This window comes from Xenopus laevis, chromosome 5S (assembly GCF_017654675.1).
Source record: "Xenopus laevis strain J_2021 chromosome 5S, Xenopus_laevis_v10.1, whole genome shotgun sequence".
In the NCBI taxonomy this organism is placed as follows: Eukaryota; Metazoa; Chordata; class Amphibia; order Anura; family Pipidae; genus Xenopus; species Xenopus laevis.
Window position 1 is genome coordinate 42,016,331 of NC_054380.1, and position 14,435 is coordinate 42,030,765.

Here is a 14,435-nt window from a genome sequence, read left to right on the forward strand (position 1 = left end):
AGTACCATGTACTTGATCCCAGCTAAGAAATAATACTTCTTTATTGGAGGCTAAACCAACCTATTGGCTTTAATAATTAAATGATTTTTTAGTAGACTAAAGGTATGGAGATCCAAATTACTGAAATACCCCTCATCCGGAAAAACCCCAGGCCCTGAGCATTCTGGACAAGAGGTCCCAAACCTGTATGTGTACATTCTTGCGGATGGGGGGCATTAAGACTATTTCAGAGCCAGGCCAAGTAAATTCTAGATAGACCACCTTGTATCTGAATTGGTAATAATAATAGCATCCATTTTTTTTGTGTATAAATCCTTAACATTTTAATATTTATAGAAAATTCCAGTTACTTTACTGTAGAAATTCCCAAAATGTATGGAATACCAGCGTATGTTTAATACTGCTTAGAAAAGAATTTCGAGAACTATTTTTAAAATCCCTATTAATATAGTCCACAGAATAGATTCTTCCTCCTGAGATGAATCCAGAGATGTTTGTTGCTGTTGTTTTTGATTTGCCTCCAGCCTCTCTGGGTCATAAGATTCACGAGCAAAATGGTCCTTTCGCACTGTTTCGTCATAGTAGACTTTTAATTCAAATTCACTTTCCGGGTGATATGGATGCCCATAAATGCCTATGCCCACAGGCCGGGAGAAGTCATGTGGAATAGTGACCTTATCCAAACCACAAGTTGTTGATTGTAGCTCATAGTCATCAAAAGTTGGGTTAAGGGTTAAAGAAGAAACATATATATCAGCATCACCTTTCAGGCTCAAAACCTGGAGGATTATGGTCCCTTCATGGTTTAATCTCAGATAACTGTAATTCCCAGCCCCTATTTGCCCTTGAACAACATGAAGGAGTAACCATTCTTCGGGAATCTCTTCATCTGTTGAACAGTTAGTCAAAGAAAGTGCCCGCAGCACCAAAACCATAAAGAAGTTTCTTTTCCAGTATTCCAGCATTGCATTACTGGGTGTAACTTCAACATCCTATGCAAAAGAAAGTCAGTAAAACACAAACAGGTAGATATGAGAATAGCACTCAATAGTAAAAATCCAAGTCCCACTGTGACTCTTCCAGTTACATTGATTAGGGGAAACAATAGCTTATATAAAAGCAGTTCCAAGGTGAAGTGCTGGCTCTTTATGAAAGCATAGAATCAGGCACAATGGCCTCAGATGGCTGCCTACACACCAATATTACTACTAAAAAATACACTTGTTGGTTCAGGAATAACATTTTATATGACAGAGTGAATTATTTGTATTGTAAATAGTGTGATTTAGAAATAAAAACTCCACCATATAAAACATAATAGAATTCCATTAAATATAATAGAATTCCATTAAATATATATATGGGGTGGCTCATCTTTAAATTAACTTTTAGTAGGTTATAGAATTACCTAAGCAACTTTTCATTTGGTCTTCATTTTTTTATAGTTCTTGAATTATTTGCCTTTTTCTTCTGACTCTTTCCAACTTTCAAAAGGGGGTCACTGACCCCATCTAAAATCAAATGCTCTGTAAGGCTACACATATATGATTTCTGCTTTTTATTACTCATCCTTCTATTCCGGCCTCTCCTATTCATATTCCTATTTGGAACCTAGCAACTAGATTGCTGAAATGGCAAACTGAAGAGCTGATGAATAAAAAGCTAAATAACTCAAAAACCACATAAAAAAATGAAAACCAATTGCAATTTTTCTCAGAATATCACTTTCTACATCAGGAGTGCCCATACTTTACTAATGCGAGGTCTATTTTTAGTGATGATGTCCCATTATGATTTATATCCATAAAAGCATTGTTAGCATTCAATGCCATGGTAAATATTACTTAAATATTGATTTATGAGAAAATGTATTGTTATATTTCACAAACATATATTTCTTATGTAACCTAACGTAATACATTTCTGAATGAAAAGCATGAAACAGGAGGGTGATTTAGTCAAGCTGTTTGTTACCAGTGTCATGAGATCTACTGATCACCAGCTAAAGGTCTACTGGTAGATCCCGATTAGTGATGTGCGGGTCGGGTTTCCCCGACCCGCCCTCTCTAGGCCCGCGACTGCCCGCATCCGATTTCTGCGTTGCTTAATAGACCCGCTGATGAAGTCACAAAAGGGGTGGGTCGAGCAGGTGCAGCGTCTATAAAAGACGAAGTTGGAAGCTGGCATTTGACGGGGAGAGCAGAAGAAGAGCTCAACCCACACCTGTCCGCAAGGAAGAGTGCGAGGTCGGCCAGACCCGCGGGTCCCAGGCCGGCCCACAAATCACTAATCCTGATTTGCTTTTTGGGCACCCCTGCTCTACATCATACTAAAAGTTAACTCAAAGGTGAACAACCCCTTTAAAGCGATACTAACACGTTCCTATAAAAATAATAGGAATGTGTCAGTATAAAGTAAATGCTGCACAAGGAATCATTTCCCTCAAATGCTGCACAAGGAATCATTTCCCTCAAAGCCCCCCCGCATAGCCGCCCCCAGCCCCTGCAAACCTGTGTGCTGCCGACTCGCTCACACACCTAACTGATCTCCCGGGTTTCTTCAGTGACGCTGGGCTGGGGGCGGAGCGATCCTTCCATAGGTCCTGTTTTCATTTGTAACAGCCAATGGAAGGATCCCGCCGCCCCCCCTCCCAGCGTCACTGAAACGGATCAGAGGGACTTTTAGCTGTGTTAGAGGGTCGGGTGAACACAGGTTTGCGTGGCTGGGGGCGGCTTTGCGGGGGGGGGCTTTGAAGGAAACGCTTCCTTGTGCAGCATTTACTTTATACTGACATGTTCCTATGATTTTTATAGGAATGCGCCAGTATCGCTTTAAGGGCATTTTTTGCCTGGCAGTTGCAATTTTAAAGGAAAACTATAACCCCACCCCAAACAATGTAGGTCTCTATAAAAATATATTGCATACAACAGCTCATATGTAAAACCCTGCTTTGTGTAAATAAACCATTTTCATAATAATGTACTTTTGTAGTAGTATGTGTCATTGGGTAATCATAAATAGAAAATTGCCATTTTAAAAAATAAGGGCCACCCCTTGGGATCATAGGATTCACTGTGCACACAAACAAACCATACATGTTAGGTCACATGAGCCAATTAAAAGACAGAGTTGTGTCTTTTGCTTCCCACGCTTCTTCCTGTTACAGTAAGAGTTATAGTACTGTATTTCAGGTCAGCTGATCTGTGAGGCAGCACACAGACCATCACAAATTGGTGGTTCAAGGCGAGAGATGTAAAAAGCCAATATTTATATATATAGATATATATATATATATATATATATATACCAGTTTGGTAAGATTAATATGATATAAAGTATTTGTTGCTTAAATATTCATTTTGAGGGTAAAGTTTTCCTTTAACTTGTTTCTATATCATTTTATTTTTATCGATGATTACCCAATGGCACATAATACTAAAAAGTATATTCTGAAAATGATTTACATGAAGCAGGGTTTTACATATGAGCTGTTTTATGCATTTTATTTTTACAGACACCTACATTGTTTGGTATAGTTTTCCTTTAACTACATAAACTAAACACCATCATTTTCCTACATCAGGGCTGTCCAGCTGGCATCCCATGGCCCAGATTTGTCCCTCCAATGATTTTTCTTACCCCCAGCCAGCTCAAGGACTCTATATACTTCATATTGTAAATAATCACTTATGTAAACGTGCCTAAAGGTGGCCATAGACGAAAAGATCCGCTCGTTTGGCGACATCGCCAAAAGAGCCGATCTTTCCCCGATATGCCACTAAAGGGCATGGCTATACCGGGGGTAATCTGAACTTTCAGACCTATGGCCGAATGATCAGATTACGATGAGAGCGCAATGGGCTCCAGCGGGATCGGTCGGGACAAAATCAAACCTGTCCGATCGACCAAATGACCGAAAAATGCCGGGACTCTCCACACACGGTCTGAAAATCGTACGAATCCTCGATTCGTACTATAGGATCTTTTCGTCTATGCCCATCTTTAGTTTATAAAACAGAGTCTTCACTGGGACGTTCTTATTTAGGTTACTGCTCATGTGTCTGTAAATCAGATATAGAGAATTGTAAGTTGTTGACAAGTTAGTGCAACTCAGCTGCCCAGACAATAATGTGTCCAAGTCCCTTTTGTTGTTAAATAACACCCACCAGCAACCGCAGGTACATATACTTGCTAAATGGCATTAAACAAGATAACTAGGAGTCTGACACACAAGTTTAATGACTGTGTGAGGCTTACAAAACAGAATGGCTGGGTATTTAAGTTATAAGGCGAAAAATCGTGACGTTGGCAAAAGAAAAAGACGCAGACTCACCAGAAAGTGGTTGGAGAGCCCAAGTAAGTTAGTACGCAAAGAACAAAGTACACCTGCCTTTGCAAAGACCCCGGTAGAGAAATGTCAGCAGCGAGTAGGAGGCGGAGCCTTGTGAGAATAAGGAAGTGAGCAATAGGCGCGTCCAAGTAGGGGAGAAGGGATTGGAAGGAAGTGCACATGGCGGAGGATGGGCTACAAACAGTAGCAGAAGCATACAAAAGAGGGGGAGATAAAAAGAGGTTAACGCCGATGATTCAAGTTATTTACAGCCGCTGGATAAGATTACGATCTATTCACAATTGTTTTTGTCTGAAACAGAATACGCTTTAGTTTTTGTTAATTGTCACATCTCACTTGCCGTACTTTGGCTAAGGCTTCTCGTGTTGCCTAGTTACGCAACTGCGCGGCGTTCTGAAGTGGAGTAAGGTTTCCTGCTGCCATAGGCAACACGTACGTGTGGAGATGTTATAAATAAAGTATTACTAATAGTGAGCTCTTCTAGCGAATGATTGATGTAGGATATATTAATACAGGATTGTTTGGCTTGTGCACGACACCAGTTGCCTATGCAAAATTAGCTGTGTAGGTTTATTGAGGAAGTAACAAAATATATGTACATTTAATACACGTACATTTAAGGCATCAGCTAATTCATTTTATTATATTCTGCCTCGTTAGTTCTGCCACATTTGCCGGTGTCTAAACACGAACAAAGGGGCGGGGCAGATAGTATTGGGGGTGGAGCAGTGAAGTTCGCAGGGCCGGCGGGACACTGGGAAAAAACCTGGTGGACCCCCGGCTGTTGTGGGCCACGCCAGCCCAGATCTGCACCCTGCACTTCTGTAGTTCCTCCTGCCGCACTGGAAAAACACAGTGCGTGCTCTTGCATGCATGCGCACACGCAACACCTTTGCTGAAAAAAATAACTAGCCGGTGGGGGGCGGGTACAAAAAGGAGGCGGTCCATCATGCAAAAAAGGGTGGGGCTACGCAGCGTGATGCAAAATGGGGTGGAGCAACATTGCAGCGATGTCAAGAACACTACAAAAAAGGTAAGTTTTCGTCGGCTTCGGGCGGTGGCCCTGCCCCTTTTGTGACGCTACACCCCCATGGCTCTGCCCCTTTTGCGGGGCCCCTCATTGGCTCCGCCCCTTTTGCATCACACCCCGCCCCTTTCTTTTCCGCCCCCCACCATGGCCGGTAATTTTTTTTTTTTAAGGTGACAACCCTAGATACTGTCATGGGAAAACATGTTTTTTTCAAAACGCATCAGTTAATAGTGCTGCTCCAGCAGAATTCTGCACTGAAATCCATTTTTCAAAAGAGCAAACAGATTTTGTTAGATTCAATTTTGAAATCTGACATGGGGCTAGACATATTGTCAATTTCCCAGCTGGCTCTGGTCATGTGACTTGTGCTTTGATAAACTAAATAGTAAAAGCCAAGTCCCAGTGAGACTGATTTAGTTACATTAAGTAGGAGAAATAACAGCCTGCCAGAAAGTAATTCCATCCTAAAGTGCAGGCTCAAGTCACATGACCCTTCTCAGATTTCAAAATTGAATATAAAAAAATCTGTTTGCTCTTTTGAGAAAGGGATTTCAATGCAGAATTCTGCTGGAGCAACACTATTAACTGAGGCATTTTGGAAAAAACATATTTTTCCATGACAGTGTACTTTTAAGGGCATAAGGCTGAATTCAGTTTGAGAAAAAAACAATATCACCTTGTTTGTCTCATAAAATCTCCATTGGGGTCTATAGGGAAATCAGGTAAAAAAAAAGATATTGCCTTAAAATATCCTCATTATTTAACATTTTCATAAAGTTTAAGGACGACTGCTTTTAAAAAAAATTGATACAAACTGAAAAGATGGTCATTAAAAAGGTGCACACAGATACCACATTTTTGCAGTGGTTTTTCAGATTAAAGTTCATCTTCTATAGGAAAAGGATTCATTCAGCTCTGCTTATGACTTTATCATGGAGTCAATATGACAATATGACTTCCTCACTCTATCATATGTAACTCCATAGTTTCATGGTTGTAGAAGTGGAAGATCACTTCTCTTGTAGCTTATCTTCTCCTGTGCCATTTCCTATATTAATAGTATTCCGACTAAACAACAATCTTAAGATATTCATTTTCTTTATCTGACCATCACCTTGTCTTTGTCTCCTTCAACAAAATATGCACAACTTATTTGTTTTTTCTTCTCTCCCTAATCCAGAAACGGGAGATCTGTGGATATGGAACATTTCAGACTTTGGCCAAATATCAACTATTTATAATAATAACAACCCGTTTGACTGTTTTGTACAGTTCTCACGACTTCTTGTACATTTCCAACACTCCTAACACTCGGCTGTGGCTCATATTTTTCCCACTCCTGCTTTAATCAGTTATTTAATGGATGAAATCCAACATCTACAGCTATTCCCCTTCCTTCTATTAGAGGACAGCTTTAAAGTTTATACTCTTTGAAAAACTTCAACAATTGGAAAGTTAATTAATCATGGCATATCCATATATAACAGTATATGCAAGAATAACAATTTCCTCTGGTCCAGTAATCTATGACCTTTAAAAATATAAACCACACTTACTCCCAGTGTTTTCATTCCAGATGAGTGAAGTGATAGTTTTGTAGTCCATATGTCTATATTTTAAGGTACATTTTTAATATAAAGTAGGAACATAGTTTTGTGATCGAAAGGAATTTAGCATTCCTGGACAGTTATTTGTTACTCATTTATTTAATGGGGGTACTAAGAATTTATATTTCACAGCATCCTATATACTTTTTTACATTTTTTTTAGTGTATATATATTTTTACTTTAATTACAAAATAATTGATTGTTCACTGCTATCATTTACATTTCAACATGGTTGTGTTTAATAAAAAAAAGTTATTTTTTCACATTTTAACATAATCACTTTTTTTCTGTCTTCTGTGTAATAGCATTTACCCATTCATTTTCATTATATCATCATCACCACTTTTTTTATATTAGACATACTATTTTTACTTGGCCCAGTGTTTTATTTCAAGAAAGTATAAATATTTAAATTGTGGTTTTACCCATATTGAGATATATGTCCTGTGTTTTTTAACAGCCAATCATTCTGGAAGGTCATCAGCCACCAATAACTGCAGTAACATTAAGTTATGGAATTAATCCATGTCTTGTCTGCTCATCTTCACCAGATAATGGTATATTATAGAACTTGGACAAATGTAAATCTTTATTGCTTAAATTTTAGTCATTTCGTTTTGACCTCATACCTCATAGTACTGTAATACACTGACATACTGTATATTGTCATCCATTACAATTACTATTGCAGTACTGGGGAAACAAACATTGAGAACAATAATTAATCATTGACACCCCTTTCCTCTGGGCTTTCAGTATAGATGATATATTTGAGACATGGAATCAGAACAACACTGAAAAAGTAAGCAAGTTACAAATTACAGAAAACTGTCAGTTCATGTCATGTTAAACCAAGGATCCAAATTACATAAAAGGAACATTTGGTTTGAACTATTTTGAAACATTTATAGATGTATATACTGAAAACCCTTGCCGGCACGTACAGTGCTGCAGGATATGTTGGCACTTTATAATTTAGAAATAATAATAAAAATATAGTAAAAATTGTCTTTATACTCATAAGGTCCCAAAGAAATTTTTTAAATGTCCATTTACTTTTCCCCTACAAATCTGTGTTGGGCATAACGTATCTCTGCATAATGTGTATTTCCAAGCTCTTTTATGTTAAACAAATAAGAACATTGTTGGACACTGGGAAATGATTGTGGTTTGCTAAAATCTCACAGCACTATGCATAAGGTTACTTTGCAACTGACATACAGACAAATCAACACAGTAAGGGGGTTATTTATCAATTTATCAGTCCGAATTTATCTCAATATTTTCTGCTTCAAACTCTGATTAAACCCACTCGGGTTTTTTTCAGCTTATTTATAATTACATTTTCCCGAAAATTTACTTTTATCTGATTTTCATATATTTTTATAAATTTACTTTTATCTGATTTTCATAAATTTTTCATAAATAAATAAAACTTTGGGGTATTGCACGAAACCCAGTCCATTGGGACTTCCCCCATTGACTTATATGCAACCGCGACAGGTGTGAAATACCGGATTTTCAGACTCTGATTTTTCCATCCTCTGGGTTTAATAAATTCCAAAAAAATTTAAATTTTTTAAAAGTCCAATTTTATTAAAAAAAATCACACATTTTTCATGATTTTAGTAAATAACCCCCTAGGTGTAATGAGGGCTGTACTCACAAGGGCTTACAATTCATTGTCATTTTTAGTTATTGTATTCTGAATATTTTCTTTGCTGTAGTGCATGCTCCTGGAGCACATGTGATAAATAGTTGGTCATTTAGAATTCCATCCCAATAAGAAGAAGGAGAAGTAGCAGCATGTGCAGGAAACAAGACACTGTTTCTTAGAACAGAGTTTAGTACAATGTTAGCGAGTTTTCTTAGTAAATAACTGAAATAGTATACTTTAGCATTGCTTGAAGCTTAAAGTTGACTGCCCTTCTGGAGATACTTGTTAACCTCTTGATCTCAGTCTACACCCCCACCTCAGGTTCAAAGTAATAAAGTAATAAGAAATTAATCTGGACTGGAGTTGCTGAGAGAAAGGCTTCTGACACAGTACTAGCTGCTAAAAAACTTGTTTTTTATTACCTGTTTCGGGCTCAGAGCCGTTTATCAAGTGTCTTGATAAAGGTGTAAAGACCACAAAAACTTCTAAGGCAAAACTATAGAATTCAATGGGAGCTGCACGGATCCTATTGGACCACTTTAAATGAATTCGACTTTTTGAGTTTTTTGGATTTTTCTTTCATTAGAAATTGTCTGAAATGTTATCCTTGGGTCGTTCAGCGTTTTTTTTTGTTCACACTTTTGATAATGGGATCTTTTAATAGATTCAATGACAGTCGTGATTTTATCAATTTTTAACAATTTAACCACATCTTCCAAGGGGTTGATCCCATGGCATCCAATAATCATCCATTGTTTTAGCAGAACTGCGTCTTTCTTAAAGGAGAACTAAAGTCTAACTAATGAAGTAGGCTAGAAATATTGTACATTATGTTTTGCGCTTCTGTCCCAGCCCAAGGCAACCACAGCCCTTTAGCAGTAAAGATCTGTGTCTCCAAAGATGCCTCAGTAGCTCCCCACCCTCTTTTCTGCTGATTCACTGCACATGTTCTGTGCTGCTGTCACTGACTGAGCTTAAGTACACATAGAATAGAAATGTCACACTATAAGGCTGATTAGTAATGAATACAGATAATTAGTAAACCAGTGCAACTCGCATCACAATTTAATAATCAGCCTTGTAGCATCATCTTATATTACAGGCCAACCTCATTTTATGCTTGATAATTTGTGATGACCCCTAAGCTTAGCTTCTCAACACCTGCTCAGAGCCCACTGAGCATGTGAGTGTCACAGACACTTTCCAAGATAGTAACCCCCTGTGACAAGTTTGAAGTTCTGGATCATTGCTGCTATTGAGAACATTAGGCTGGTGCAATAAGTTTGGTATATAAAATATTGCATTTTTTTCCCATATTAATTTTTAGGGTTTAGTTCTCCTTTAAAGAAAGGCTGGCTCACAGTCTCAGCTCAATGGCCCAAGAAACTACAGTATCTCTGGTAATATAGCTAATCTATTACGTCAGTACAGTGTTCAGAATGGTAATTGTGCAGTTGGTGTTCCTGAGACTATTTGTGCCTTTCTTGGCCTTGCATTAGGAGTACTTGTAGCATCAGACAACAGATGTATCCCTTGTTCTGTAGACAAATTCTATGACCCTAACAAAAAGTATGAACCTTAAACTTGAACTCTAAATCCCTTAATACAACACAAAAGTTATTTGCCAGTGTCCTATTCTAGAATCCTTTGATATTAACTAATATATGGCTTAATCAAAACCCATATGCACAGTGTTTCATCTACATTTAGTTTAGCGAACAGTTTTTAAACTCTTTGGGGCCGATTTATCAAGGGTCGAATTTCAAGGGTTAATAAACCCTTGAAGTAAAATCATTCGAATATCGAATTCAAAGGATTTTAGCGCAAATACATTGATCGATCGAATAAAAAACGTTTGATCGAACGATAAAATCCTTCGATTCGATTATTTGATAAAAAAAAAACTTAGAAAAGTGCTGGCGAGGGTCCCCATAGGCTAACATTGAACCTCGGTAGGTTTAAACTACCAAAGTATGTAGTCAAAGTATTTTTTAAAGAGACAGTACTTCGACTATCGAATGGTCAAGTAGTCGAACGATTTTTAGTTTGAATCGTTCGAATCGAAGTCGAAGGTCGTAGTAGCCTATTAGATGGTCGAAGTACCCAAAAAAATACTTCGAAATTCGAAGTTTTTTTCATTTGAATCCTTCACTCGAGCTTAGTAAATGTGCCCCTTTGTGTTAGTGTGTAATTGTGGCATAACTGTTGCAAAATATGCATTCCGTAGTGTATAATCTTTTGATTATTTGGTATATTTGACTACCTTCATGTCCATTTTCCTTAATTATATTCTGCTAAACAAAGGGGTACCCATATAAAGGTACTAAAATTATACCCTGCCTGCATCTTACTGTATAATTAAGACCTAAGCTAGTTTGACATATGCTAGTGGGTATGTAATTTATACTTTCAGCAATAACATATAACCTGCAGCAGAGGGAAGCAAAAGCCCACATTTTGAATAAATATTGTGCGATCAATTTTTACATCTGTCACTTGTTTAAACCTGCTTCATAGACTATTGTTCGTTACTGGTGTGTTGCATATGTTTTCCTGCATGATAAAAAGCTTATGATGCCTCAGTAACAACAGATGTATAATTTATATCGGCAAGTGAAGTTATAATATCAGGGAGGGATCAGAATGCCTGGAACTTGGGATTTTCCAAATAAGGCTTTCCTTTGTAAGAAAAAAAAAGCTTAATTAGGATCAAGTACAAGGTACAGTACTGTTTTATTTTTAAAGAAAAAGGAAATCATTTTTAAAAATTAGAATTATATGCATTAAATGGAGTCTTATGTGAGATGGTCTTCCTCTAATTCTTAGCTTTCTGGAAATCAGGATTCCGGATTAGAGATTCCATCCATATATTTTTAATACTCAGTTGTTGTCCATAAGTGTGAATGTTCCTATGATTTCAGGAAAAAAAACTTACATGACAAACAGACATGAAAGTGGTATAAAAAACAATCCCCTGCTTTTACACTAAAATATGTCACTCTGCTACACATACAGAGAAACTGTTTTTTGTACACAGCAAAGTTTTTTGTGTATATAGAGAAAGGTCCCAGAGGACAGAAATGTCACGTTGACTGTATATGTACTCATAAATACAACGTTTTACTTGTTTCACTGAAATCCCAGTGTTGCTGGTTTTTTTGAATGAATGAATGATTGATATATATATACGCACTAGTAAGAGGTGTGCAGTTGAATGCCACTCCTTACAGTGCAGAATCAATTTGCACCCAAATGCACCCTACCCACTCCTTGGCACAAATGTTTGCACCTCTACAAAGCAGCAAACTCTCTTACAGTCAAATGGAGATAGGATTTGGTTTTATTCAGCACAAACAGCTATTCACTTCACTATATAATAACGAATTACCATAAATCCCTCTAGCGTAATTCCATGTATCGGAAAGTATTGTTACACTACCCTGATGTCCCTATTAATATGAATGAAGACAAGAAATTTTTTCTTAAAACTGCTTCTACGGTTTCTTTAAAGAAAAACAGAACTTTAGTTGTGATTACGAGTATGATCTTTTTAGTTATAAATGATTCAGTGGTTTATTATTTTTTTCACATTTACGCTGTGTATAGAATAATATTGACATACTGTACAGCCTTTACGTTAAAAGCTCCATCATCATTGCCAGTGTAATTGTAAATTTGAACATCTGGCCACACACACACAGTGCCTTTAATTATGCAGATGTTGAAATGTTTTTTCATGTAGAAAGTACCTGCTTAAAAAACTAAAACCAGTCGAACCACAGTAATAACAATATACTGTAGTACTCAATGCCTTTGTATAATGTAAAAAAGCAATTATTTGAAATTTCTGCATTGGTGTGCCAGCACTTCGATAAAATTCTTTCATTTATCAAAAATCAGAATTTTGAAAAATTATCATTTAATTCATCATAATTTTTACCCTTGATTTTCGTAAATTTGAATGAAGTTAAGAATGATATAGAATTCAGTCAAAGGACATTCTCTGTTGTTTTCCATGCTTTCTCCGCCAAGTCAGGTAACATCTAAAAATATTTCAGAAAACTACATTTTAAAGAAAATGATTAAAAAATATTTTATGACATTTTCTTCAATCTTTAGAACAAAAATATCTGGAAGCATTTATAACAAGAATTTGCGCGACATAAATGCAGACAGAATGAAACATTTCTTTTAAAAAAATCTCACCTATAATGGCACCACAGATTTAAAACTCCCTGGTCAAACATTGTCAGTGTATGGATAAGTAAACAGAAGTTTTCATGATATATAACATAAATCTTGTATATTTCATGTATAATATATATATTAATATGTATTGCTGAATGTGATTTTTCAACATGAAAGAAAATATAGAGCATTTTATTGCATCTGCACAGTAATATAAGTCTGGAAACAACTGCAAAACCTCTTAAATTCTGATTGGTTTAATAATCTAATAGGACCAGCACATCTCACATTGGCTTCCATAGCACCTTGACAACTTTTACTTGGAAAAGTTTTGCCTTAGATGTTTTTGTGGTTTTTACACTTAATACATCTTGCATTTTTAGAAATATAGGAGAAACACAAATTTTTCGAGATTTGTGGAAAAAAACTAAATTTGATTATTAGTAAATGGGCCCTTTGGTCAACTTGCATATCACTAATTACTAGCATATCCCCAGAGGAAACATTTGTTCTTGTAGAAAAAACAATATTTAAGTAATTTGTATGCATTCAAAAGGAAATGGATAAATATATCCAAAGGTAACCGACCCTTGCAAGGAATCGTTTATCTGGGAACTATTTAACATAATGTTCTTGCTCTTTATTGCCTTTACAATGTTCTGTTAGGTTATTAACCCACCATTTTGTAATGTCTGGTACTACATTGTAATAGTAAAACCATTGACTTTTTTTCACTATTTTAATTGCACTAGTGTCACGAATCGGCACCCAGAATCCAGAACCAATGCTAGGCTCCCTGGTCTCTGCTCTGGCACGATCGGGCTCGGGCACGATCGTTAAGCAAAGGCTTTTGGGCAAAATGTCACAGTTCAAGAGTTACATGAAAACATAGTCAAACAGGCCGGGTCGGTGCGGGCAGAATACAAGCGGAGTCAGACAGGCAAGGGTCAAAACTGGAAAATCAATCAGAGTAGTCAAACAGGCACGGGTTGGATAACGGAGTGTAGAATAGTCGAATAACAGGCCAAGGTCAGGATCACAGAAGTCAGGAGAAAGTCAGGCAGGCAGGGGTCAAAACAGGAATCAGATGATAGAATATAACAGGAATAGCACTCAGGAACTCAAAAATGGAACCAAACAACGGGCTATGAAAAAATAAACAAGGTCCCTGGTTGTTACCTTTAAACTTCGCTCCCCTGCGCAATTATGTCATCATGCCAGCGTCGCTTGAGCATAAAATAAGGAAGTAAGCGCTGCGCGTGCCATAGAGGAGCCGGCAGCCAAGGAGGAACATCAACGAGGAGGGTGTCCCCGCAGAGAGCGTGGCGGGTTGTCCCCGCAGGACCACTAGACCACCAGGGTGAGTTTTCATTACATAACCCCCCCTCGAGGAGGGGCCACCAGACCCCCAGGTCTCTCAGGAAACATAAGGTGGAATCGTTTCCTGAGATGATCAGCCCTTACATCACAAACAGGAACCCAAGAATTTTCCTCAGGGCCGTAACCCTTCCATTGTACTAAGTACTGCAACTTACCCCACACAAAGCGAGAGTCAAGGAGTTCCTGGACTACAAATTCAGGCTGACCCTCTGCCAACACTG

General features: G+C 37.5%; 1 protein-coding gene across 1 annotated transcript; it reads right to left on the reverse strand.

Moving 5' to 3' along the window:
- Positions 1-308: 308 nt before the first annotated feature.
- Positions 309-4,480, reverse strand: c6orf120.S (chromosome 6 open reading frame 120 S homeolog). The gene is made up of 2 exons (XM_018265243.2): positions 4,334-4,480; positions 309-992 (listed from the first exon to the last, which is right to left on the reverse strand). Exon 2 carries the CDS (start codon positions 963-965, stop codon positions 405-407), a length of 561 nt encoding a protein of 186 aa, XP_018120732.1. The 5' UTR covers positions 966-992; positions 4,334-4,480; the 3' UTR covers positions 309-404.
- Positions 4,481-14,435: the final 9,955 nt, after the last annotated feature.